The sequence below is a fragment of the Cyprinus carpio genome, chromosome B13, assembly GCF_018340385.1.
Source record: "Cyprinus carpio isolate SPL01 chromosome B13, ASM1834038v1, whole genome shotgun sequence".
In the NCBI taxonomy this organism is placed as follows: Eukaryota; Metazoa; Chordata; class Actinopteri; order Cypriniformes; family Cyprinidae; genus Cyprinus; species Cyprinus carpio.
The window spans coordinates 26,004,171-26,026,695 of NC_056609.1; the positions used below are offsets into that span (position 1 = coordinate 26,004,171).

General features: G+C 35.7%; 1 protein-coding gene across 4 annotated transcripts in view; it reads left to right on the forward strand.

Moving 5' to 3' along the window:
- The window catches only part of cdh23 (cadherin-related 23), a 233,072-nt gene that overhangs the window by 160,483 nt on the left and 50,064 nt on the right, over positions 1 to 22,525 (forward strand). For all 4 annotated transcript variants that reach the window (XM_042737456.1, XM_042737457.1, XM_042737459.1 and 1 more), the window contains 12 exons: positions 340 to 445; positions 718 to 846; positions 3,671 to 3,742; positions 5,379 to 5,495; positions 6,328 to 6,440; positions 6,681 to 6,788; positions 15,679 to 15,868; positions 16,998 to 17,143; positions 18,313 to 18,532; positions 18,613 to 18,765; positions 20,112 to 20,225; positions 21,377 to 21,525. In XM_042737456.1, coding sequence (XP_042593390.1) covers positions 340 to 445; positions 718 to 846; positions 3,671 to 3,742; positions 5,379 to 5,495; positions 6,328 to 6,440; positions 6,681 to 6,788; positions 15,679 to 15,868; positions 16,998 to 17,143; positions 18,313 to 18,532; positions 18,613 to 18,765; positions 20,112 to 20,225; positions 21,377 to 21,525 — 1,617 coding nt within the window. The remainder of the gene's footprint in view (positions 1 to 339; positions 446 to 717; positions 847 to 3,670; positions 3,743 to 5,378; positions 5,496 to 6,327; positions 6,441 to 6,680; positions 6,789 to 15,678; positions 15,869 to 16,997; positions 17,144 to 18,312; positions 18,533 to 18,612; positions 18,766 to 20,111; positions 20,226 to 21,376; positions 21,526 to 22,525) is intronic.

Below are 22,525 nucleotides of genomic sequence, written 5' to 3' on the forward strand. Positions count from 1 at the left end.
TCCTGAAGAGTATATAATTTTCTATTGTGTCTAATTAAAATGATTTTTAAAAAAATTATTTGATTTTATTTCAGCCTTCAATTAATGAAAACAAATTTTAGTAGTTATAATATAGTTAACAATAAGAACATATACTATGCTATAAAAACATTTAGTTTGAATGCTAAATGTTAGCTTCTGACCCAACCAAGCGTGAGTCTGTGGACTGGCTTTCCCTGCTTTTGCCTACAGTGACAGATGAGGGAAGGGACGGTATGAGTGTTTGGGAAACATGTTTGGAAACAGTAATTACAGTAATGATATAATGACCTTCTGTGCCTCTGTGTGTGTGTTTCTCAGGCGACGGATGAGGACTCTCCTCCCAATAACATCCTGACCTACTCCATCATCTATGCCTCTCAGTTCAGGTCATATTTCAGCATCAGTGTGGTGGAGGGCTACGCAGGTCTGTGTTCAAATCAAAGTCACCTAATAATACGATTTCACTGCTTGTTCATGCTGGTGATGGGTTACATTATGCGCTCTCCATCGCTCAGGAATCGGATTTGGGTTTAACACCTTAAAGCGTGAAAATGCCTTTAGAGAAGCCTTTGTGACCTCTGGTGTTTCATAAATGGATTATAGATGGCTGTCTAGTAAGCATGTGGTGATATATTTGTTTTTCTGTTTTTATATTTATTCAATTTGCATGTCAACTCCTGTTTGTTTGTTTATTAGTCATCACCGTGAATCGTCCTCTGGATTATGAGCAGGTTCCAGGTGGACTGATCTTTCTGACTCTGATGGCCAGAGACGGAGGAAACCCGTCCCTCAACAGCACTGTTCCAGTCACCATAGAGCTGTTTGTGAGTACTACACCTGCCTTTACACTTAACACAACCCTTCGGAGGCAATGTTGTTCAGTATACTGCACCATTCTACAGAATGATGATTAGAGGAAAACATTATGCAGATGTTTGTAATATCATGTCAGCTGCACTACCATTCAAATGTTTGGGGTCAGTACTTTTTTTTTTGGGGTGAAATTAATATTTTTTTTGTTGGTAATTTTTTTTTTTGGGTTGCTCAAAAATAACAGTAAAGACTTTTATAATATTGCAAAAGATGTTTATTCAAATAAGTTATGTGAATATTTTTTAACTTTTTATAGATAAAATAATCCTGAAACGAATATATCACTATTTCCAAAAAAAAAAATTTTAACTTGCTACACAACAGTTTCCAACATTTATAATAATAATAAAAAGAAATGTTCCTTGAGCAGAAAATCAGCAGTTTTCTGAAGGATCATGTGACACTGAGAACTGGAGGAATGATGCTGAAAATTCAGCTTTGCATCACATGAATAAATTACATTTTAAAATATATTCAGATACAAAATAATTTTTACTTTTTTACTTTTTTATAATTATAATTCTTTTATTAAATTGTATTAGATTTTATTAAAATATTAAGATATATTAATACTAATCCCAAATATATTCAGATACAAAATAATTTTTACTTTTGCAGGGTGTCTAAAATTTTTAGTGTTGGTGTATGTCTTTTAAGTGTTTGGGTATGTGGAAAGAAAAACTGAGCAACTTATGTTGCATTTTAAAGGTCTTTTTGGAAATTTTTTTTGGAAATATTTTGATTTCAATACCATTTGTTGCCTTCGTAATTAACAAAAATTACTTTGACTCATCTATGATTTTATTGAAAAAAAAAAAACTTTACAGCGAGGCGCTTACAATGATGGTGAATGAGGCCAGTTTTTGGAGCATTTCATAGCAGAAATGTGATGCTTTCATATTTTATAAAATTGCAATTCTGCTGTTTAAATATTATTTGAGCTGTAAAGTTGTTTTTGTCAATTTTGCTGTTTTAGAGTTTAGTATTTTAATGTTTACAGACTTCCCTTATTCACTTCCTTTGCAAGTAGGGTTGGTTAGTATTTTAATGTTTACAGACTTCCCTTTTACCGGAAAAAAAACCCGGAAACCGTGAGCAATTTTTCTAAAGTTTTGGTTCCGAAAAGTGAGGTCTTTTCTGGTTGCGACCACATGACCAAGCACTGTGAGAAGCCTTGCGCCGGTGTTCTGATGATTCGGCGTTTCCCGTAAAAGGATGTCACAAACCAAATAACAGAAAACGCGCCCCTGCTCCTTTAATTACTGAGCACATTGTTTCCAATGACGCGCACGGTCGACACAGACTCGCCGCGCCGCATCGTGTCTTTAACTGCCGTAACACATCTTTCCATGACTGTACGTGCACTTTTTTTGTCTGACTGTACATGTACGGGGGGCAGGCGTGCAGCACCTCCGCCACTAAATATTACATTAATTTTGTCCATATTGTCATTACTTACTAAAATAGGACTTCAATTGGACCACTATAATTAATAGGATGCTATTGTTATGTAAGTATGAGGGTTAGATTATTTAGTGTCATTTCAAGAGTGATGAACAAAGTGATAGAAAATATTTATTTTCATGCATTTTAAATGTTTAAAAATGTGGAAACCACTCATTGCATCACAACATCTGACTGCATTAGTATTTCTAAAATAGGTGCATTATGGAGTGTGTGTATACATGGTTATACTGTAAGTATAACAGTTTATATTTCATTAATTTAGGGAAATGAACAAGTGTCTTAGCCCTCAAGGGACTATTTGACCAACCAGCTTATTCCTGCTTGAAAAGCAAAATGTTATTGATATTGATGTTATTGTTGTAAAAAATATTAAATTTGAAGCACATGCTGATTGATGGACTAGCATTACTCAGCATTACTTACTACCTTCCAGCAACACTACATTCAGTGAAGGTAAAAATAGTTTTAACAAACAACATAATAATAGTTCATTTAAATGGAAACCGGAATCGGAACCAGAAGATACTGTTTATACATGTTGAATTATGACTGTTAAACATTGACATTGAATTATTGGTGCATTTTCCTTAACTATTTAATAGTTGTTTGACTTTGTACAGGAATTGGAACTCATTGGAAAAGGCGGAACTAGAACCGTTGTCTCGGAAACAGGAAAATTTCTAACGATTCCCAACCCTATTTGCAAGTGAATTTAGCTTTATTGTATATATAGAAAAAGGAAACACAAGTCTAAATCAATGTCACGCCACAAGTGTTTGAGCTTTACTTGTAACCTGGAATATTCCTAAAACTTCATTTTAGAATCAGGTTTTAATCACAAAGATTACTCAAAACCGTTGCTCACACACAAACAAACACAGTTTGGCGTTGTGTGATCTGTGTGTTAATTCTGAATTCATGGGTTTTCTCTGAGGTCCATTGACTGGAACGGTTAATCCATGGATAATTTCACTCTGACATTTCTCTGCTCTTTTATTATGATTCCGATTAGACACATTTCATCTGAAAAACAGCAGGGGTTTGACACATCCACATCCGTGTGTGTGTGTGTATTATTACTGAACGTTGAACTGAATTAAAGTGGTAAAACAGTGTATGTGTCTGATATTGAATAATTTCCCATCGCCACAGCCTGTGAGTTTCCATTAAACCCCCAAAGCACTCCATCAATATGTTTAATTATAACCAAAAGCTGTTTTTCCCCCTGTGTGTGGTTAATTAGTTAGTTTTTATTTGAATTTTTTTTTTATATATTATACTGTTATCTTTTCTCTTTTTTCTGCGGGGTATGAGAATGACAACCCACCCGAGTTCAGCCTCCCGTCTTACATCGTCAATATAGCCGAGAATATCGTTGCAGGTACATTTACAATTATATTATCAAAAAATGGAAGAATATATCAACATGTAGCACATGTACAGTGCTCAGAACCTCATGACAGCGTAACTAGATTCCTGTCAGTGATGATTTACAACACTCAGCCAGCTGTGCACTAGTTCTGTTCCACACTAATATAATGGTTTGTGTGAATAAGTGCTGTTTTCCCAGAGCTAGGACAAAAGCTTTTGGTAGTTTTGTTTCAGCTCTGACCACACAAAACCACAACCAAACAGTTCAAATACTCCCTAGAGAATCTGGTTAGAATTTTATTCTAAACCTGTTAAACTTGTGCAATTAATTAAGCCTAAACTGCTTGATACACAGATTCAATTCATTTTTGTTTTCGCTGATTTCTTTTCTTTTCTTTTCTTTTCTTTTCTTTTCTTTTCTTTTCTTTTCTTTTCTTTTCTTTTCTTTTTCTTTGTTTTTTCTTTTCTTTTCTTTTCTTTTCTTTTCTTTTTCTTTGTTTGCATAGCTTTTCATTTCGGTTTCCTCCCAATATTTGTTTCATTTGATGTTGTCAATGTCCCCCCTGTTTTGTTTTTTGATGCTTATAATTTTTAATGTTTGTTTTTGTTTAATCATTATATTTTTTTCAATTTTATTTGATAAAATCTCCCACTATTTGCCATTGATGTTATAATTTTTAATGTTTTGTTTTTTGTGTTAATTTATAATTTTTAATGTTTTGTTTTTGTGCTAATCATTTATTTTATTTTATTTTATTTCATAAAATCTCCCACTATTGCCAATGATGTTATCATTTTTAATGTTTTGTTTTTGTGCTAACCATTTATTTTATTTTATTTTATTTTATTTTATTTTATTTTATTTTATTTTATTTTATTTTATTTTATTTTATTTTATTTTATTTTATTTTATAAATCTCCCACTATTTATCAGTGAGTATTATGTGAGTAATAGTGCTCATTGTAGTATTTGCTTTTTACTGAATTCCCTCTTTTTCTTATATCTGTTTGTATAATGATTTGTTATTAGACTTGTTTTTCTTGCATTTATTTAATCTATTATTTATTTAATTAATTATTTATTTTATCTATTGAGTGCAACTCCTTTCAAAAGGAGAAACACTAATTTCACACCACATGACAAGCACTGTGTTTCCTTCAGGAAATGCAAATCTAGTCTTCTTTTTTTTCTGTGTGCTGCATCGTTCTGGACACACTACAAAACTCCTCCAAGATATTTGTTTCAGTCTTGGTTTATTTTATTTCTTTTTCCCTTTATATCATTGTGTTTTAATTGAGCAAGAAGGTTTGGCATGATTCTCATGCATTTATTCACTCAGTGCTTTTATTCCACACAATAGACTTGTCTTCAATCATCAAAGGGAAATTACATTTGCTCCGTTGTGCGCTTGTGTGTGTCACGGGTACTGAACGCACTCTGATGATCCTGAAATCCCTGTCTCCATCAATGCACAGCACTGTACACTAACTTAACCACTTCCTGTCTGAAGACCATCCCTCAAGCTTTGCCTCTCTGTCACCTTGTCTTGTTTTTTTTCTGCGTACAGCTGTCTGTCTCACACATTTATTATCTGATGGCTTGTTTACATCCTCTTACCTTTCTCTTTTGTCTCTCTCTGTGTCAGGAGCGACGGTGTTGTTTGTGAACGCCACAGATCTGGATGCGTCTCGGGAGTTTGGTCAGGTCTCTCTCATCTATTCCCTGCAGGGCAGCTCACAGTTCAGACTCAACACTCGCTCAGGTGGGCAAAGGCACACACATTCACACCTGCCCTTTAACCCTCATGCCCTCTTCGGGGTCTCACAGACCAAAGGCCCTTTTAAATAACTCGGATAACAGTCAGTAATCATGTCTGTTTGGCACATTTACAAGTGTTAGTTGCCATTTACATTGTATTTATTTATTTATCATTAAAATTTATATTTATTTTATTTTTTCAGAAATACTTCTAGTATATTTTAAATAAAATATATTTATTAAATTATATTATTTTCATTTATTTTTATTTTTTATTTATTTTTTCAATTAATTTTCTGATAAAGGCAAAAACCCTTCCAAAAGAAGTCAAAACAAAAAGGTTGAGAGTCTTGAAAAGCCATTTTTATGTGGTGCTAAATAAATGCTCCTAAACAGATTTCCCATGTGCATGAAGAAATTACGTACCTTAATATAGCCAGCTGCTTGCCCACTTTACACTAGGATCATTATTGAAGAGTATATTGGCAAGAAATAAATAAGTGCCGTTCACAACTCTCTCAGTATAGTTATAGTAATTATTACAGATTTTCATATCACAAAATATATATTTTTTTCTTTTAAAAGTTTTGAAAACGTCATGCAAAATAATGTTTTGGAACAAGTTTCAAATAATCCAGGTAGCCCCGCCCCAAACTGATGCCATTGTTTGATTTAATGTTTTTATATGTGGGCCACTCAAAATTCAAAATTGCAATTCTAAACAGTTAGAAACAACAATATTACTTTGTACATTATCACCACATCTTGAGTCTCGTCCAGCTGCCTGAAACAGGTTCATGTGTGTCTGAGCTGAATATGACTGTATGTGTGTGTAGGAGAGATCACTACCACAGCTCTTCTGGATCGAGAGATGAAGTCTGAGTATATTCTGATCGTAAGAGCCGTGGATGGAGGGGTGGGACCACAGCAGAAAACCGGCATCGCTACGGTAACGGCTGACCCTTTGATCCACAATAGACAGACACTTAGACAACTATAAGTGAGCTTACTGTATATTACGTGAAAGAATTGTTTATTGTGATGATTATTGATAGTATATTTAATTATTTATTGAAATTCGGTGTCAATTAGGGGTGTCTGTTTTCACCTAATTTTAAAGCAAAGTCACCCGATGCAATGCATTATGTGAAAGATGACAAGCATGTATTTGTGGATCTGTCCACTGCAGGTGAACATCACTGTTCTGGACATAAATGATAACGCCCCCATGTGGCGAGATGAACCATATCAAGCAAATGTTGTGGAGATGAGTCCCATCGATACTGACGTCATTACTGTGAGTGCACTGTTCTGACCTTTAACGTTTTTAACTGATTTTTTGACCTCAAACTGGCTTATAAACTTCTGAATTCCCTTGTGACCTTTGACCTGTACGTAAAGGTGGCTAATGATACATTTGCTTAAGTTCCTCTCAACTTAAAGTCCCCATGAAATCAAAAAGTTTTTTGGGTGTCAGTATCAATATGTTAGTCTTAAAGTTATCTATAAGCCAGTGTGCTCCAAAACATTTAGAAGATATAAGCATTCAAAGCTTGCAGTTCCTCACTTTGGCCAAAATGGATCAACAGTTTTTTTGACGTCACCTCATACTTCAGCTTCTCATCAAATCTTCTGACCAATCGAATGCTCTCTAGAATCCGATGCGCCCGCCCCCTGCACTATAAAATAGACGCTGAAGCTGCGGCTGAGATCGGTCACTTGTTCACAGTGTAGTATTTCCTGTACAGTGAATGGCTCGTAGTGCACAATGTAGGCGATAGGGAACAATTCAGACAGTGTAAATATGCTTTCGATTGGTGCAAATGAGGTCTGGTTTCATGTTGTGTCACACAAACTGCGTCAGCGCACACAGTCTGATCTGGACTTTGGCTCCGGTCCAGAGATGCGATCACACAGAGCGGATCATATGCGCGAGTCTGCATATGTTCAACACTTAGAAAACTACACAGCCTCTGCATGATTATGATCACTATTTTGTTTTGCTAAGAGTTTCATATTGAATCTAGGAGGTAATCTATTAGACTGTGGCTGTCAAATGTGGCTTTACCGAGCTCAACGGCTCTGGCCCGAGCAGATATAAACAAAACGCTATTGGCTATTTTAAAAAGGGGGCGGAGCTGCTCGATATATCCCGCCCTGTCTTCCTGTTTCAGTTGAAATGACTTTACCACTAAGAATAACGCTGCATGTTTCAAGGCACTTCAGTGGACCTTTAAACACAAATGCAATAATAACTAAATTGTTTTTAAAGGAATATGTCCTCAATTTTGTGTGTGTGTAAAGAACATCCTGAATTATATTTATTTAATTATTATTATTCATTTTTCACTGATAGATTTCTCTCTCTGGTGCAGCTCTCAGATCTCATTCTTCATTCAGTGTATTTTAATTTGTCCATTTTAAAATGTGGTCTGGCGTCAAACCTGACATGCCATGATTTTTTAATTGAACACAAATGTGAATGAATTTTGGGTGAAGACATAAGTGAATCATGGCTTACCTTTTAGTCTGTTTACACAAAAATGTATCATATGGCTTTTATTTTCATTCTTTAATGGTGCATAGTTCCCCTTTTAGGAGGTAGAGAGTCATGGTCTAATTAGACACCAAAAAGACTAAAAACCTGTCATATAAGGTGTGTGTTGAATCCTGTAGTTGAAATAAGATTCAGAAACACTGGCAGCGGTTTGATCCTAGTGTCAGCAGGTAAACATAGTTAGTGCTATTGATTTTATGAGTGATAATGTCATACAGTTTCTCTCTGAGTCAAATCCCCACCGTACCCAGAGGAGCAAGTTTCCATCTCCTCTCCGTCTGGAGAAAACCCCATCCCTGCCTTTGATCGGCTGCAGTTTTGCAGCTGAATTCAAAGTGGGCTCTCACCTCGGTGTCCTTGGAACGTTTTACAGAGATTTCTATATTCTCATATTACTCTATTGCTTGAAGTATGTGGAAAATCCAATCTTGAGGGGTTTTTCCTCCTTTGGTGAATGAATAAATTATTTCATATGTTAATGTCAGGCACACCATCTCTACTTTCAGTCTCATATGGCCATGGACCATTTGGAAGAGGCTAAGGGTTTCCAAAATCTTAAAGGTGACCTATTATGCCCCTTTTTACAAGATGTAAAATAAGACTCTGATGTCCCCAGAGTGTGCATTTTAAGGTTTAGCTCAAAATTCCCCACAGATCTTTTTTATAGCTTGTTATAGTTGCCACTTTTAGGGTATGAACCAAAATGCGCAGTTTTCGTTTTTGTCCCCTCAAATGCAAATGACCTGGTGCTCCCGGCCCCCTTTTCTGAAGAGGGCGGAGCTTCAAGAGCTCATACTCCAGCCTACCGGCACCAACAAACAATCTCATGTACTGAAAATGTCAGAAACTTTCAAGCGGTCGACTTCACATTGCTTTCATATGCAATTTTTATCTACCACATTGCTATATACTATAACTATTACTACAGTCATTTTGGTAGCACGTGAAGGCAGCATCGGTGAAACCAAGCAGAGAAATGATAGCTTTATCAACATTAGCGTGCCAAGAAGCTCTTTCAGAAAGGCTTTGGAAAACAAAATATGATGCACTTGCTTTGTCTCGAGCTGACATTTGCACATTAGGCATTGGTATTATTCAGAGATGAACAATTTTAAATTTTGCAGATATCCGATATGCTGATTTTTTATTTTTTTTCAAATCATTTTGGTCGATAGCCGATGCCAATACTGATATATATTTCCCTTTGTTTTAAAACAACACCAAGTCTCTTCTGTGTGGAAATTATAAACATATTTGTTAGAAGTAATAAACTTTATTAAAGTTCTTTTTTTAATGAGCTTTTTTTTTTCAAATCGGCCGATTTACATTTTAAGCCTTTATTCCGATTCTGTTCATTTTCCAAAAATATTATGCATTCCTAGTGTTAATCCCTCTTTCAGAATCAACTATACAAAAATCCAGCATTGAAAATGACCCTTGTTTGTGAGGCAGTCCGGCGTAAAATAATTGGCACAATCATAGGTCTTTACAGATTCTTTCCCGGACATTTCATCTGAAAATGAAACTTAACCACACTGTTCTCGGTGGCTCAGATGGAGGGAGTCTATAGAGACTCCTATGTTCATATGTGCATGCCAAAATACAACACTTGTAATTCATCTTTGGCGCTGACAAGCAGCTACAGCCAAAAAAACAGCAGGCGGTGTGTCTAAAACAGTAATGGCACAACTGGGCTGTCTTCTCGCCAAGACACTTAGGAGCATCGTGTGGGATATAAAAAAATGAGTGGGGTGAATAGGGGCACAGTGTTCACAAATAGGGAAGGTCCCCTTTAAACTGTAATATGATGGACTAGTTTGATGTTTTTCCATATGACTACAGGGTTATTAGTGAAAAAAAAAGGTTCCTATCACTTACAAAAAAAAACTCACTTAAATGTGAAGTGTGTGATTTATACAAAAATGGTGCTAAATAGCGCTAAAAGTGGTACATTGGCTTGTAATCATAGGGGACATTATGACCACTACATACATTTTCTGCTATTTTTCAGTGTTGACTGCTGTTATTATTTAAATGAAGTGCCACTTTGTTGCCCTTACTGTGATATCATTGATTTCAGATTTACCTGCCACTAAACATCACACAGTCTCAATAAGCCAGACTGTTGGCTATTGGCATAAAGGCGTCACCTTTGGCTTTTTCATAGGGAGTTTTAAGACATTAGCGCATGCTTTTCTATAAAGCTGTTTTAAAATAACATGGATTCTAAAAAGCTCTATACAAATAAAAATCACTTGACTTGAAAAGATGGTCCAGAAAATAGTTTATTCTGGCCAAGAACCACCCAATTAGACAAGAGAGACCATTTGACCTGCTTTTTTTTAGATCAGTTTTACCACAATAATAGACTAGACTTGTCATTACATGGTAAACAACTGGTGCACATATATTAGTTGGTGGTTTCAGCCAGATTTTGGCATTTTTGCATTCAATATAAATCATATAATCTAAACTGTGAGCAATATCTGTGGCCATGGGATCTGAGGAAAAAGTAAACTATACGCAAGCTGATGGTTTAACAATATATTGGAAAACTGCTGAATTTGAGATGTGGGTTTAGGGTGTGTTCAAGTTAAATGTGGTCAGGCCTCTAGAAACCTTGGACTTCAACCCTCTGCTCGTAAATATTTAGGGTGTTTTATACTGGCTTTGTCTTTGGCTAAATATGCCCCTGATTGTCCGTTAATTAACAATCCAGCCCTGAACTTCATTAGGAGGTTGCAATGACTAATTAAAATGTAGCCCAGAGTCAAGTGCATACTTCATTACCCTGCTGGACAGCGTGCAGGAGAGAGAGAGAGAGAGATAAAACAGAACAAAGGAAGAAATTGATGGATAATTTAAAAATTATGTGAAAACCAAATGTCCTAAAGCTTGTTTGACTTCTACACTCTGGTAGGGGTTCTGAGTCCATAAGTCCTCATAACTCAACACAGTGGTATAGTGTGGTTTGGTCAAGTAATAATTCACCAATATATATATATCCTTTTTAAAAAAGACCCTCTAACACTTCTCTCTTCATTTTCTATTCTCTCTACTTGTTTCTTTTTTATTTATTATAAAAAAACAACCCTCTAACACTTCTTTTTCTACATAAACATTATATTTATATTTAATCATTTAGCAGACGCTTTCATCCAAAGCAACTTGCAAATGAGGGGAACAATAGAAGCAATCAGACCAACGAGAGAACAACAGTACACAAGTGCTGTGACAAGTCTCGGTTAGTCTAGCACAGTACACATAGCTAGGATTTTTTTTTACACTTTAAATAGGATAGGATAGGATGGGTTGGGATGGGATGGGATGGGATGGCATAGAATGGGATAGGATAGGATAGATAAGTGCTAGTATTAATTGGTCAATTCTCTCTTCTGTCCCCCTCAACCACCTCCCACCACTTCTATAACAGCTGATGATTTCGCCACTTTCTTAACAGACAAAACTAGAACAATCAGTAGTCAATTCTCAGCCCCCCACACACAGGACCTAAAACCAACCACATCCACTGCTAAAACTCCCATCTTCTCCTTCTGTCCCCTCACTGAGGCAGAAGTATAAAAACATCTCCTCTCCAGCCATTCTACAACATGCCCTCTAGATCCAATCCCCCTCACACCTTCTCCAAGCAATCTCTCCCACACTTTTACCAGCACTCACACACATCATCAACACATCTCTCCACACAGGCACCTTTTCCACTGCATTCAAGCAGGCTCGGGTAACCCCACTGCTCAAAAAACCTACATTAAACACTTCTCTTATAGACAGCTTCAGACCTGTCTTTCTCCTTCCATTCATAGTGAAAACCCTTGAGTGAGTTGTTTTCAACCAGGTATCATTGTTTCTTTCACAGAATAACAAACTGGACGCTAACCAGTCAGGTTTCAGGAGTGGCCATTCAACTGCGCTACTGTCAGTCACGGAAGCCTTACTGATTGCAAAAGCTGATTCCAAATCATCAGTTTTTATTCTGCTGGATCTATCTGCTACTTTTGACACTGTCAATTATCAGATCCTCCTGTCCGCCCTCTCATCACTGGGCATCACAGGGATTTCACTTCGCTGGTTTGAATCCTATCTCACTGGTAGGTCTTTCAGGGTGGCTTGGGGAGGGGAGGTATCCAAAGCACATCAACTGGCCTATGGGGTTCCTCAGGGATCAGTTCTTGGACCCCTCCTCTTCTCCATATACACTATATCACTGGGTCCCATCATACAGGCAACATGACTTCTCCTACCATTGCTATGCTGATGACACACAGCTCTATCTCTCATTTAAACCAGATGATCCAATGGTAGCTGCACGGATCTCAGGCTGCCTGGCAGACATCTCGGCATGGATGAAAGAATATCACCTACAGCTCAACCTGGCACAGACTGAGCTTCTTGTCTTCCCTGCCACTCCAACTCTACAGCATGATTTCACCATCCAGCTAGGTACAATTACCCCATCAACTTCGGTCAGAAATTTTGGTGTAATCTTTGATGACCAGCTGACCTTCAAAGACCACATTGCAAAGACTGCTCGATCTTGCAGGTTTGCATTGCACAACATCAGAAAGATCAGGCCCTTTCTAACGGAGCATGCTGCACAACTCCTTGTCCAGGCCCTTGTCATTCCTAGACTGGACTACTGCAATGCTCTTTTGGCTGGACTTCCATCATGCACAATCAAGCCTCTACAAATGATTCAGAATGCAGCGGCACAAGTGGTCTTCATCGAGCCCAAAAGAGCCTATGTTACGCCTCTCTTTATCTCCTTGCACTGACTACCGGTTGCGGCTCACATCAAGTTCAAGACATTGATGCTTGCATGTAGAACAGCCACAGGCTCAGCACCTGCCTACTTCCACTCACTATTATGAATCTACATCCCCTCCAGAAGTCTGAGATCCGCTAGTGAGCGACGCCTCTTGGTACCTTCACAGAGAGGCTCAAAATCACTTTCCAGAACATTCTCGTTCACCATTCCTTGCTGGTGGAATGATCCTCCCACCCCTATCCGGAATGCTGAATCCCTGACCATTTTCAAGCGACAGCTGAAAACTCATCTTTTTCGACACTACTTGACTTCATCCTAAAAAAAAAAATACTTTGTCTTTCTCTTTCTTTATTCCTTCTTTCTAGCGTGTACTATTTGAACTATGCCTGAAACTTGGTATTACGAGAACATCCTGTGTCTGTTTGCCTCTTTAAGAAGAATCGCTTTATGTATTCCCCAATTGTAAGTCGTTTTGGATAAAAGCATCTGCAAAATGACGAAATGTAAATGTAAATAGTGGCGAATTAATACTAGCACTTACCTATCCTTGTTTTCTTTTTATTTATTATAAAAAAGCCCTTGCTACGTGTACTGCGTTAAGCTAGCTGAGACTTGTCTCAGCACTTACATGTTATTGCTCTTTTCTTGGTTTGCCTCTGTTGTCTGTTGTCATTTGTAAGTCACTTTGGATAAAAGTGTCTGCTAAGTGACTTAAAGTCATGTCATGTCAACTGATGTTTAAAATAATTCCCAAGCTATTCTAAGTTTGGGGTCAGTAAGATGTTTTTATTGTTTTTAAAAGAAGCCTGCTAAAGCTGAATTTATTTGATAAAAAAATACAGTAAAACAGTAATATTGTGAAATATTTTTAAAATTCTATTTGAATATATTTTAAAATTTCAATTATTCTTGGGGGGAGTGGGGGGGGGGGATAAATACAAATTTTATTACATACAGTCCTCAGTGTCACATGACCCTTCAGAATTTTTTTTTGATAAATATGAATCTTAAAATAACAGCATTTATTTGAAATAGAAATATTTTGTAATATTATAAATGTCTTTGCTGTCATTTTTGATCAATTTAATGCATCCTTGCTGAATTAAAGTATTAAAGGGTTCATATGATGTTGGTAAAAAAAAACATTATTTGGTGTATTTGGTGTAATGCAATGTGTTTATGCGGTTCAAAAAACATAATATTTTCCATATAATGTACATTATTGTTTCTCCTCTATGCCCCGCCTTTTTGAAACGCGTCGATTTTTACAAAGCTCATCGTTCTGAAAAAGCGATGTGTGCTCTGATTGGCCAGCTGTGATTGGCTGAATACCTCAAGTGTGTGACGGAAATGCTACGCTCTTACCATACTGTGTGCTCTCTCCCAGCAGCACGAGACTCAGTCCAGCTGCTCTGCTCGTGCACATCCCATCATTGGTTCTCTTTTAGCAGTTCAGTCAATGTACTGTTAGCAGTAACTGAATAACTCGGGATATTGGTTAATTTCACATCAGAGGGAGTATCAGGCACCTTTATAACTTCAGTAATTTGTGGATTAGTGCATACTGGAGACGCAAACCGTTTCAAACAATTCAGCTCCATAAAATGCGAAGCACACATCTGAATATTTGGGTTGGACTGTTCTGGAACAGTGTTGAAATACAAATTATTTATTTATTTATAGTCGTGTCCTGTTTTGGAAGGCCAAACAAAGTATTTTCGCTTTCACAATGAAACACACAGTGACTCCACAACATGGCAGTGGCAGCAATAGAGAGAATAAAAGTTACGCCCTCTTTCTTTGCGTGAACATTTGGGCGGCGTTATGTATAGCTTCCCACATAGTGATGTAGAGATGTGGGGGCGTGTTAGAACGAGCCGTTTTAGGGTGGTGTGGTTGACTTAACTTTTATATAGAATATCTCTTTGGATTTGAGACATTAATCTTTGCAACATTACAGATCTTCTTTATGCACCAAGAGCGTGTAACACTCCAAAGAGAAAGGAAAAATTGAAATCGCATCATATGACCCCTTTAATTTCAATAAGATTTTCTTTCAAAAATATCTTTCTTTGACCCCAGATTTTCATTGATTTTCTTTGACCCCAGACCATTTTCATTTCTATTCTCATCAGTGTAGATTTCAGTCTGTTTCTCATACAGTTTTTGTGTGACTTTAAATAAAGCTCATATGAAATACTTTTATTCTATGGTGCTTTTTATAATTTATGAAGCTTGACAGCCCCTTGTCACTGGATTTTTCCTTAAAAAAAGCAAAGTGGACTTTCTGCACTGCATCTCCTTGTTGCAGTGTTTTGAAAACGCTGCAGTGTTTCAAACATTTCGGGGGAATCGACCTGCAAACAGCTGCACATTAAGCTGGGACAGGAGAAACTATTTTAACGTCACAAAATCACACATATCACCTTTCAAATTGTCTATATACATGCCTGAGTATATGTGTGTGAAATATCCTCCTCAGAGTTCAAATCAATTAGATATACTTTACATTAGACCTGTGCTCTACATCATCCGTTTAAACTCCCTCTAATCAATGGAGAACACAGTTGTCTGGTCCTTCCTGTTTTAATAATTAAAGACCTACAGAACCTTTGTTCTCTAATGACCAATTAAGTGATTTTCAGTGCTTCTCCACCAGCACTGTGAATAATTGATTGGCTCTTTAAAAAAAAATAACAGCCTGGGTTTTAGACAGTTATGCCCCATGCATAAATCTCCCATCATGCTGTTCTTTAGGGAGAGGGCTGGTGTGATTTAATTTCTGCGCCTTAGGACTCTGTTTTGTGCCATAAGACTCATTTTTCTTCTGCTTCTCTTGTGCAGGTATTAGCGGTGGACCCTGATTATGGTGATAATGGGACGGTGGTCTACTCTATAAATCCAGAGAACCCCTTCTACACCATCAACCGCAACACCGGGAAGATCCGCACCAGTGGGGCGGTGCTGGACAGAGAGAGTCAGAACGCCCGGTCCGCACAACTTATGAGGACCATCATTGTCTCTGCTACCGACCGTAAGCAGCTCTCACCCATCCCATAATGCCTCACTCTGTCTCTGAGGTCACAATAAAAATAGTTTTACGGTCGCCAACTTTCAGTTTATTTATATCAGGACTGTCTAGCCTGCCTTTCTGTCTACTTGTCTAGTCTGTGTGTTCAGAATAGCATGCTAAGCTAATGGTCTTACCAACTGCAGCATGCAAACTTTCTTTATTACATACACTACCATTCAAAAGTTTGAAGTCAGTGAGACTTAAAAAAAATGTTGTCTTTTTTTATTACATACACTACCATTCAAAAGTTTGAAGTCAGTGAGACTTAAATTTGCTGAAAATTCATTTGTTTCATCCCAAGAATAAAATTATATTTTAAAATATATTAAAATACAAAACATAAAAAACTTAAATTGTATTTTTTGTTGTGTATTGTTATTTTTGTTTTGTTTTTACTGTATTTTTGATCAAATAAATGCACAAGATTTATTTTAGTTTAAATCTGTCAAAGTTTGAAGTCAGTGAGACTTAAAAAAAATTGTACTTTTATTCAGCAAGGATGTGTTAAATTATTGAAACAAATGTAGTGTGGTTGGCCTGACTTTTCACAAACCTTTAATTAACCAGAATTATTAACCTTTTTTCCCTTTTTTGCTCATTATTTGATCAAACTTCCATATGAAATATATTGAGACACATTTAGGCAAAATCATATAAAAAAAACTATTTTTATTTTTACAAAAAATATTAACTGCAAGATATCAAGATGCTAGCATTTAAAAAAAAATCACAATATTATATATCAAAATATGTATTGTTTAAAATGTTTATCATTGTTTAATGATTTCTGTTTCACTTATAAAAAAAATAGTATGCAGTGTATACTGTACAGTATTCACTAAGTAGTGAGCTAATACTCCATTCCAAATGCATCCTTTGTTTTGTCTGTTTTCTCAAAATTTATGCTTCTTCCTCTGTTAGACTGTTTTGGCATTAGTCTGAGTTGTGTTTGACAATATAAACTGACATTTCAGTTTTAAGAATTTCTTCCCCCTCAGTGGATCTAATGACTATAGAAAACCATAGACATGTACGTATAAAGAGAAAACTCAGTATGTTAGTGTTGTCTTTGTTGTGCTGCCCTCCTCAGGTGGGACGCCGCCACTGCGCTCTTCAGCCAGCGCTACGGTGTTTGTGAACCTCCTGGACCTCAACGATAATGATCCTGCCTTTTTAAACCTCCCATTTGTCGCTGAAGTACCAGAGGGGCTTCCTATTGGATCATCTGTGTTCAGGGTAAGCATTTGATTGGTTGAAGTCTCTACAGGAACTAGGAGTCACTGATTAAATATGCGACAAGCACAGACTGGCATTTCATTTAGTATGCAAGGGAACCTGGGTTAAAATTCTGATTTTAAAATGTAATTTTTATTAAATCAACCAAAACTGCTACTGAGCTTGACGGCCAGAGATCATCAGGCATTTTAACGTTATGGAAAGAAGTGGATTTGACATTTTGTCAATAACTCACTTTATGGTGCAAAAATCATCCATTCAACCCCACAGAATGATCAGAAATATTATTTCTATTATTTCTTAAATATTATTAAAAACTTTGCTTCCATTTAGTAACATTACGGTTCAAAAGTATGGGTCAGTATAATTTATATATATATATATATATATATATATATATATATATATATAAATTATTACTTTTATTCAGCAAGGACTCATTAAGTTATTCAACTTTTGCATTTATAATGTTACACAAATGTATATTTCAAATAAATGCTATTTATATGAACTTTTTATTAATCAAGGAATCCAGAAAATGTACAAACTTATTAGTCAGCAGAACTGTTTTCACATTAATAATAATAATAATAATAATAATAATGATAATAATAATAATAATAATAATAATAATAATAATAATAATAATAATAATAATAATAATAATAATAATAATAATAAATATTCCTTGAGCAGCAAATCCGCATATTAGAATGATTTCTGAAGAATCATGTGACACTGGAGACTGGGGTAATGATGCTGAAAATTCAGCTTAGTTCACAGGAATACATAACATTTTAATATATATTCAGATATGAAAGTTATTTCAAATTGCACAATATTACCTTTTATAATTATGATATTTATTATACATTAGAAAACAGTAATAAAAAAAAACAATCACAATATTACTGTTTTTGCCATATTTTTGACCAAATAAATGTAACCTTGGTGAACATAAGAGACTTCTTTCAAAAACACTAAAACAAAAACTAAAAAAAAAAAAACCCTTGGAACCCTTCTTTGCACTCAAAATCAACTTGGCATGAAAATCCAAGGGGTCTTGTACCACTTTTGGGGTCATCTTTGATTTAATGTCAACTTCTACTGAAGTTCTTGTAATAAAACTGTGCTGCGCTCTGCCGCCCCCTGCTGGTTTCCTCCTTCAGGTGCAGGTGCAGGACCCTGATGAAGGTGACAATGGTGCTGTAACCATGGCCCTCCAGATGGGGATGCCACGGCTGGACTTCAGGCTCAACACCACCACAGGAGTCCTGGTTTCCACCGCAGTGCTGGACCGCGAGCAGATTGGCCAGTATTATCTGAGGATCATTGCATACGACGCAGGCCAGTTTCCACGAACATCCACGAGTACTCTCACCATCACAGGTACAGAGCAGGATCACTGTCCGGCTGTGTTTAGATGCAAATGCTAAGTTGTCTTAATGTCTGTCACTCTTTCTGTGCAGTTTTGGACATGAATGATGAGACGCCAACCTTCTTTCCCAGCATTTATAACGTATCGCTGGATGAAAACGTGCCCCGTGATTACGTGGTGGTCAGACTGAACTGCACAGATAATGACGCGGGTCTTAACGCAGAGCTCAGCTATTTTATCACAGGTCAGAGTGCAGGAGGTCACAGATCAGTGGGTGCAAGTGAGTTTGTGCTGACGGAGCAACACTGTTGAATTTTGGCTGGAAGTGCTGTGACCCACAGCGAATGGCTTTTAACAGATATGAAGCTGAGGCTCTGTTCCAAAATCTAGTGCTGCAGCCTACATAGGCAGCATTTTAAGGAGTGCTGTTTTGTGAAGGCTCTTTCTAAATATAATCTAATGCATTGTGAAGTAGGGGGAAAAAAAGCATTTAAGATGACATATGAAGTTCATTCAGTAGTGAACAGTATTTTGCCAAATATTTGTGTGTGCTATGTTTTTTATGCTTATTAGAAGAGCACCACATCATTATCTTTACTAAAGGTATTTAAATATAGTTCAATTGGGAAAAAAATACTACTTAATTAGCTATTTGTGTGCAATTTTTTATTTTATGTTTATTAGAAAATGACCACATTATTTTTGCAAAAAGTATTTAAATATAATTACATTGGTTAAAAAAAAAAAAAAAAATCACCAATTAAGTAAAAAGTTGTTTTTGCAACATATTTTATGCTTATAGTGCCACTCATTATCTTTGTGAAAAGTAATAGTGTAACTTAATTGTTTTAAAAAATTACCAAATATTAAATATAGGTAAATTAAGTCAAGTTAAGTTAAATTTGTCTTTAATTTTTTTTTCTTATTAGCAAATTACCGAATATTATTTTTGTGAAAAGTGTTTAAATACAGTTAAATTATTTAGAAATTCTCAAATTTGGTTAATTATTTTTTTGCATTTTTTTTTTTGTTTTTTTAAAATTTACAAATTATTTTTTTTTGAAAAGTATTTTAATATAGTTAAATTGATTTTAAAAATTCACAATGTTTACCAAATATTTGTGTATGCTATGTTTTCTGCTTATTTGAAAAATATCACATCATTATCTTCTTGAAAATTATTTTTAATATAGTTAAAATGATTTTAAAAATTCACTTTTTTTTTTACTAAACCAAATATATGTGCATGCTATGTATTTTTTTATTTTTTTGCTTAATAGAAGAGTACCACATTATTCTCTTTACAAAAAGTAAGTATGGTTAGATTGATTTAAAAAATCATTATTTTACCAAATATCTGTGTGTTGTGTATTTTATGCTTATTAGACAAGTATAGGACAACATCATCATCTTAACAACATGGTGATGCCAAAATCAATTGTGAGGAATGCTGTTTGTGTGACAAAACAAAATCAGTCAATTATGCGGTTCCATTATAGTTAGTATGGTGGCTTTTAGGGCAGCACACTAGGGTTTGGAACAGAGGCTGGATGTGTGATCTCTTTGTACTGTATGTTTGTGTCTCTATAGGAGGAAACCAGGATGGAAAGTTTAGCGTGGGTTTCCGGACCGGAGTAGTGCGGACCGTGGTTGGTCTGGACCGCGAGACTCAGGCCTCGTACAGGCTAGTGATTGAAGCAATTGGTGCGTTTCATATAGGTGTTAAAACAATTGGTTATGCTTGTGTGCGTGCACATGTGGCATGATCTGCTGCAGCTTCCTGTCTGAATGACTTTGCCTTTAAAGCAAGTTTTGAGGTTTCCTGTGTGAGTTGAGAGCAGCGTTTAGAAATACTGCAGCTGTTACCTGTTTAATGAGCTTGTGCGAAAATATGCTGCCCACTTTTTTCAATACTAAGAATGTTATGTCAAGTCCATCAGTATTCTTGTCTGATTCTAAATGTTAATTATGATGACTCTTCCAAGCCATTTTCATGCAAAAATGTTTTGTTTAATCATATGAATATTTTATTTATATATAAATAGTTGTTTGTTTTTTATCTTTTTTTATCTTATTTTTCTGTCTTAACACATTTTACACCAATAGCAGTGAATGTGGTATGCCAAAACTGTCGAGGTTTGTCTTCTGTGGGTCTTTTGTATGTGGCTCAGGCCAGTTTTAGCACAGTCATATGGTATTCTGTTGCTTGGTGCAACTATTGTTTATTTAAAGATGACTAGTACTACCAGTAAGTCAAAAAAAGGCTATATTGTGGCAGTGTTTCTACGTTGCTATAAGGGTTCCCACGATCATGGAAAACCTGTGAATATCAGGAATAATAACAATTAGAATGCATATAATATGAATTAGAAAAACAAAATATAAATATATATTTTTTCTGTAAAGTATACCAAAACATTCCAGCTTTTCTTGAGTCTAATCTTTTTAAAATAATCCAGTAACACTTTAGATTAGAGAACACTATTCGTTGACTTGTTGCATATTACTAGCATATTGACTGTACTTTTAAAGCACATATTAATACCTTATTCTGCACGACCATATTCTAGATCTCTTAACCCTACCCAGTACTTAAACATAACTACTACAACAATTACTTACTATCAATAGGAAGTAAATTATAATTCATTTTTAAGATAACTCGTGTTAAGTTAATAGTGAATATGTGTTCCCTAATCTAAAGTGTTACCAAAAATGCTGATCCAATAATCCTGACCACCAGGAAACATTATAGAAATGCATTGGTCAACCTTGATCTTTGTACTGTTATTTATTTGTACTGAGAGTAGCATTTCGTAGCTGTTTTGGCCAGACTTTTGATGGTTTTCCCATAGATAATGGTCCAGCGGGAGGTCGGAGGACAGGAACAGCTACAGTATACGTGGAGGTGCTGGACGTCAATGACAACAGGCCTATATTCCTCCAGAACAGCTATGAGACCAGTGTCCTGGAGAACATACCCAGAGGAACAAGTATTTTACAGGTACACGCTCATATTCAAAATTCATTCTGATATAGAAAAACTGTGCTCATTGACATTAAAAATAAAAAATTTTATTCCGGTAAACAACAGTAGAACTATTTCAATACTGGTATTATGACATATCACGTGAAGCAATATGTTTGTTACGTCTGTAACAATGGCAGCCTTGACATGTTTTCCGTGGTTTTCTGTGATGTCATGTTCCGCTGTGGTGGAAACTGTGACGGTCTCTAGGCTGGCAATAAGTGCCATAATAGGGTAACCATGACGATGCTTTAAAAATTCTACAAAGTCAGCAGAATCATTTCTGCAGAGTTCTCCAACTCATGACTAAATAAAGCATGTTTTCATTTTCAAAGGGGTTTTACCTCTGTCCGTATGTTAAAGTTGGTATTGAACTGTTGTTGAAGTTAGTTTGGTGAATATTCCATCTTTTGTTTTAGTTTGCACGAATTTGCTGTTATGGAACAAACCAGAGTCACAGTGGCACAACAGCAGCAGTTGGAACACTTGAAGCACACTTAATGTCAGAAGTGCAGTATTTAAAGATAGCCCAAAGACATGTTTTCAGTAAAACATTTCTTTAAAAGAAGTTTTAAATGATAAAACAATAAATATACTGTTCGAAATAATGATTTTATGGCTGTTAAATACAGTGTGGTGTACTGCATTACAAAGTAATTAATTACTCTAATTTAATTACTTTTCCTTTGAAAAAGTAAATTAAGGGATTATTCTGATTTTTTTTCTTCTGTAATTTAATTACTGATGTACTTGCATTAAATACTGTATAGACTATAGAACAATTCCATATAAAACAATAGTGAATTTAACATAAAAAAAATTAATATCACCTTCTCCCTTTAAATACTCTGTTCCATTCAAGAATAATTTATGCAATTTTGTATTAAATAATTTGTGAGAGTTAAAGGAGCAGTTTCATGCCTGTCCTTGTATTGTTCAACTGGTCGAGGCTGATATGGGATTTAGAAATAAATAA